At 48.0% G+C, this 6025-nt stretch overlaps 1 protein-coding gene across 1 annotated transcript in view; it reads left to right on the forward strand.

Annotated features, from left to right (window-relative positions):
• The first annotated feature begins 936 nt into the window (after window positions 1-936).
• The window catches only part of PPP1R26 (protein phosphatase 1, regulatory subunit 26), a 7072-nt gene continuing 1983 nt past the window's right edge, over window positions 937-6025 (forward strand). The window contains exon 1 of the mRNA XM_010022273.1: window positions 937-4967. Coding sequence (XP_010020575.1) covers window positions 937-4967 — 4031 coding nt within the window. The remainder of the gene's footprint in view (window positions 4968-6025) is intronic.

A 6025-nucleotide genomic window follows, 5' to 3' on the forward strand; every position in this document is an offset into this window, starting at 1 on the left:
TTTTATCCTGCAGTGAGGCTGGGGTGGTTGATAACATGGAGTTACTGCTGTACAGTGGGTTTCAGGAAGAAATAAACTCCCTTTTCTTTGAGCTGCCCCCGAGTCCCTGAGCTCTGTGTGTTGGATGCCAAGGCAGAACTAGTGGAAGCTGTCTTGGGCTAGTGCGTGAGTCCAGGCGTGATGCTGACACGGTTACTCTGCTCTTTGAGTGAGAGTTGGTTTGTGTCCCACCACCTCAGATCATGGGCAAACTTGCTTCGTGCCCGCCTGCTGGATTGTATGGACAGAGGCAGTGTTGCTTTCACTGTAGAGCTGAAAAGCTGAGCTCTGCACGGCAGGAGTGCTTTAAGAAGGGCAATTATGACAAAGGAAACACCAGGAGCGGAATGTTTTGCAGGGTTCTCGACTCCCACCAATTCCACTTTCATAAGAAAGATCCCCTTAAAATTGTTCTCTCTCTCTTGCACAAAGTTCCCTGCAAAAATATTCAGACAACTGCAGTGCAGGAGGGGATCACGCTGAGGCGTCACCAGAGCAGTTCTTTTGGGCTTCACAACATCTGGGTGTTTAGGAATGTACACAAAAGAGAGCACAACCTTCCCTGGCAAGTGCAGGGAGACTTTCGGAAGTGAAGATAATCACCTCATTGTGCCAGGAAGTACTGAAAACCACAAAGGACAAGTGTTCTGTCTTACTCTTAATGGCAGCAGTGGTTGATTTTACCCATTAAAGTGATGCTGAGGAGCAACTCTTGTGATTACCTGGCACAATAAGCTCCAGTGTTAATAATTGGCCATTTTTGTTACCAGTATTATTACATGGAACTTTTAGAAGGTAAATGTGTAATAAAAAACATTTTTCTCTTTTTCCTTGTAGGATGGAAGAGAGATCAATCTGAAAAACTGTTCCGTTGTGGACCTGCTGCTGTCTGCTAGAATGTTCCTGATGAATGCTTCTCCTTTGGTAGCTCTTCAGACACAATGGGAGTCCTTTGGACCAGCGAGGAATTGTAGATACCCTGTTTGCTACCCTGAATCTGAAGAAGACGTCAGTAGAACCTCTGTAAGTGCAAAAGTTCAGATGATCATAAACAACCTGCAAAGTCAAGAGTCTCCCCTGGGTATGAACAATGAGTATGATTGTATTATGCAGAAGAAACAACAGGGAGAAAAGGGCACTGGTAACAGAGTCGCATCTAGCACCGCGCTGCTGCAGAAGCATCCTCAGTACGCCCAGTGTGGGTGCCCTGCTGACTCGGATGACACCGATGGGGAGGAGAGTGTGGGGTTTGGGAGACTCCTGCTCGATTCTGATAGCGACGACTCGGTGGACCGAGGTATAGAGGAAGCCATTCAGGAGTACTTGAAAGCAAAAAGCCAAAGTGACCGGTCCTTGCAGGGGAATGCGGAGTGTTCTGAAAACATAAGCAGAGACAAAAGGTTTAAGAGAGAATTCTCACAGAACAAAGCGGCGAGTGACCTTCTCCCTGTGAAATTCAAAGCTGAGATGCTCTCTGAAGAGTACCTGTCTGACCACCTGGGCGTTGGGAAAAGGCTGCGGCCTGCTTCCCCTCAGAGCATCAGCAGTGACGACTCTTTTGAACAGAGCATACAAGCTGAAATAGTGCAGTTCTTGAATGAGAAGAAGCAGCAAGAAATTAGTAAATGTGTAACTGGGGAGGAGAAAAAAGATTCCCACGTGAGATCTGTCCTAAAATGCAGCAAAGAAGCAACAAACCAACCGAACTGTGGTGCTATAAAGCAAGGTTGTAACGCGCTGCTCTTGAGACACCGTGCCAAGCTGCAGAAACCCAGCACGCAGGCCAAGTGTTTGCAGTCTAAAACCCAACCAGAGCCCAGTGACTTCAGCCAGGTGAACCCAGCGTATCTGGAAATGGCCACTGCCAGCCAGCCCTGGGGAGTGGAGCAAGGTGAAGAGAGTGGAGCTAACTACTGGGAGACAAGGGGAGCACTTGCCAGCGAGAGCGTGCACGCATCTGACTCGAGCAGCGATGATGGCATTGAAGAAGCCATTCAGCTTTATCAGCTGGAGAAAACCAGGAGAGAGGCAGGTCACACAACAGACTGTGTCCCTTTGCAGAGGGAGGAACTTGATACAAAGGGTATGGCAGACATTTCTGCAAGCCTGACAATTAGCTCAACAACAAGTGCCTCACCAGAAATCCATAAAAGCCCTGTAAGCAACAAGAGAAAAGAAACTGATTCCAAGTCAACAGAATTCGAAAGCACCAGCAATGACTTTAACAAGCTGTTTAAACCACTGAAAAAAGCCAGACATTTTGCACTTCCAGAAAACAAGATTGCTGCTTGTGAGCTCACATTGCAGGCCTCTTGCAGAGCGGACACATCTGCAGAGCTCATGTGTGCAGAAGCTATCCTTGATATTTCCAAAACAATCATGCCATCCCAAATGGGAAGTGACAGCAAATCACTCCCTGCAGACTCCTTCTTTTCTTCCCAGCTCCTCTCATCCTCCCGCTGTGACAGTGACAGCAGCCTGGTGGACAGTGATGATAGCATAGAGCAAGAGATCAGGGCTTTTTTGGCTCTGAAAGCACAGTCAGAAAAGCTTGGAACAAAGCCTCCCAGCCTGTCACGCTCACTCCAGATGCCTTTGCCTTCAGATCAGAACAGCCTCACCAGTACCCTAGAGCCTTCTTTTCCCAAATCACTGAAGCTGTCACTGAGTCGTAAAAAGAGACTCAAAAGGGAAGGCAGAATAGCAAAACAGGGTGCATCAAAACCACCTGAGCAGGTGGAGACAGAACTTTTCCAGCCAAGTAACTATCCAAAACTTCCTGTGCTCCAAGAGGAACGTGCCCCGAGCAGCCCCGCAGAGTTCTGTGATGCTCAAAAGCTTGGCAGTAAAGAGACGAGGCAGCAGCAGCTGCTGGCTTCCAAATTGTCTGGATCAGATGGCAGATGTTTGGCCTTGGACTCCGTAAACCCTTTCATACAGGTTCAGAGTAACACAAGAAAGCCTGTGAAAAACTCCATCCAAAGTCAAGAGAGGGATATTTCGGATGATGAGAGCAGTTCTCTGGATAGTGATGAGGACCTGGATAGTGCCATCAAGGACCTTCTGCAGTCTAAAAGAAAATTAAAGAAGAAGCCCAAGGACCAGAAATCTCAGTGCAAGAAGAGGGTGAGGTTCAGTGAGACAGAAGCTCAGCAGCTCGATGGATTTAGCAGCCTCCAGCAAAGCAGACATCCTGTGCTGCTGAGGAGCAGCCTCTCCAAACCCAGAAAAGCCGCGAAAGAGAATGTGGTCCGAAATCCTCCTGATGACACAAATGTTAAACTTCCCAGTGAAAAACCAGAAACTGTGAAGAACTCAGAGTTTAACCTACAGCTGAAAAAAGGATCCAAATCTAAACCAGTCACAAACCAGAATAACCTGCAGGCAGCTAAAAATAGGCAGTGTACTTTCACAGTCACGTCGGGCGCTGACGACAGCAGTTCAGTGGACAGCGATGACAGCATCGAGCAAGAAATCAGGAAGTTTTTGGCAGAAAAGGCTAAAGACTCTGCAAGCAACTCGGACTTACAGAAAGATGATGCAACTCTGGACCTACTGAGAGTGACCAAACAAACTGCTACTAAAGGAAAAGCAAAGCCACAGCCGGTTGAAAATGAGCTTGACCTGGTGCTGGGTCAGAGTGACAAGCCTGAGGTGTCTCAGCAGACTGAGGAGCTGAAGAACTCTCTGAGAACAGAAGGCAAAAGTGCAATGTTACATGGCAGTGGGAATTCTGCTTCCTCAGCAGAGAATGTTCATACTACTGGTCAGTCAAAAGCTAAGCAAGCACTGGTGGGGGTTAAGGATGCTGCTGCTGGTGAGTTATCTGGAAGCACAGCAGGTAAAAGGGATGTCCCTAATCCAGAGCCCATGCAGAAAATGCTTCCACCTAAAAGCAGCAAAAATGAAGGTGGTAAAGTACGAAAAGTAGTTAATGCAAAGCCCAGATCCAAGAAAAAGAATACCTTTCACCTCAAAATTTCAAGTAAATTTATTGCAGGTCTAAAATGTGCTCGGGACAGGAAGAAATCCATGCTTCTGAGCAAAAGGCAGAAAGCAGAGAGCTTGCTCGCCCAGAGCAGTGTGTTAGGAACAGAGGCAGCTTCCCAGGATACAGATGTACTTAACCAGGGAAGAGGAGCCCCCTCGCCCAAAGGCAAATTTAGTGGGGAGAGTACAACAGCAATAAAAGAATCCAGTTCTCAGAAGCTCGCTGGGGAAGGGTCAAGTCCCCGTGTAGCAGAAACCTGTGAAAGACTGGAGGCTGCTTCTCTGCCTGTCACAGAGGAAGCAGGGGGTTGTGAAAGGGCTGGTGCTGCAGCAGAACAGTCAGATTCACATTCCAGTCTCCCCTTGCAGGAGCAGAGCGTGGCAGCAGTGAAGGTAAATAAGGTTTGCAGAGGAACATCCAAAGCTGAGAGCGCGCAGATGTGGATCGAGGCGGGAGACATCTGCAGAGGCAGCTGGTCTGATCCAGATGTAGATCCCCCACACCCTGAGCACAGCGTGGCAGTGGTACAAGCAGATAAAGTCAGTAGAGATGCATCTCAGCAGAGTACACATGTGTGCAGTAAGGGAGAGAATAACCAGCAGGACAAGAGCCCAGCTCCAAGTTCAGGTTGCCCACCACAGGAGCTAAATGTGACAGCGGTAGCAATGGATAAAACTAGTGGAGGAGCACGTACAGATAAAAGCACACAGATGTGCACTGAGAAGGGAAGAGTTCTCTGCCAGGACAGTGACAGACAGGAAGAAATGCAGGTATCCAACTCCAGTTTGGAAGGAAAAATGCCTGTCCTGGAGAATAGGGAAACTGCTTGTGAAGTGGACCAAGGGCAGGAAGTTTTAGACAAACCCTGTGCAAAAGTTCCTGAGCTCCCTACAGGGATCTGCCCCGATTCCCTCTTGAAAGGAAAGGTTTCAAATCTGTAAGTACAATTCTTTTTACAGTAACAGTCTTTCTAGAAAGTAAATGTAATTACCTTGATAAAACTTGAGACATGAGAGACAGTGGGAGAGGCTGATACCTACCTGTATATCCTACACACACTAATGTGAAAATGCGTCTATTGAACAGGGATCTCATGGACAGACATTCATAGTTTTTGTAGAATTTTGTAAATTATTTAAAGCGCTCTAAGGAAATATTTTTTATAAGGATTTTTAGGGCTTGCATTGCTGCAGGATGCTGTACTCACTGTAGATAAGATACTGGCTCATCACGCTTTAAATGATGAGGCCTCTAATCATATGTATAAATAGGAAACCTGTTTGTGCACGGAATATATTGGGCAATCTGCTCAGAGGAGGAGGACACAGCGTTCGGTCGCAGTGCTCTGCCTCCAAAGCCCATTGACACCCATTCCCGTTCGAGCTGCCTTAGGACAACCCCATGCCGGGGGCTTCTGCCGGGTCCCGGCCCTCCCACCCCGGGGGCTGCTGAGTGAGTCCCCTCAGCACAACCCCAGCAAAGCCGGTGCAGATGTAGGTGTGGGGCTCCAGCCTTGAAGATCCAAATGGGAATTCAGGTAAATAACGTGGATGGGTCTGTCTGCACGTCCTGGGGGAAGCCAGAAGTACCTTCTGAATGCCCACAACCTCCCGCCAGCGGATGATGCTTCCATCCAGTGTCTGTGCTGACACCAGGATTTCAGTGGATTTCACTAGATGGATGCACTGTTGGGCCTGTGGGGCTGAAACAATTCCTGGTTGTTCTCAAGTCTCACTTTGCTGCCCTGCAGTTAGCCAGAGATGGTGTTTGGTTTCCTGAGTGGACTTCCTGGAATTGAGTGCCCTTACTTTCCTTGTTCAAAAGGGGTTTCTAAGCTGTTACATCCCCGTGAACTCTGATTTTCACTTACAGTTTTTGTGCAATAGAACAAAGCTGGGTTTGCTCTAGGACATCCCTAATGTAAGCGCCAAGGATATGTCCAGCACTGTTCCTTCATACCAGTAGCTCTTTCTCTGCCTCCGTTTCCAGCAGCAG

This window comes from Nestor notabilis, unplaced genomic scaffold, assembly GCF_000696875.1.
Source record: "Nestor notabilis isolate BGI_N333 unplaced genomic scaffold, ASM69687v1 scaffold32040, whole genome shotgun sequence".
NCBI classification, from domain to species: domain Eukaryota; kingdom Metazoa; phylum Chordata; class Aves; order Psittaciformes; family Psittacidae; genus Nestor; species Nestor notabilis.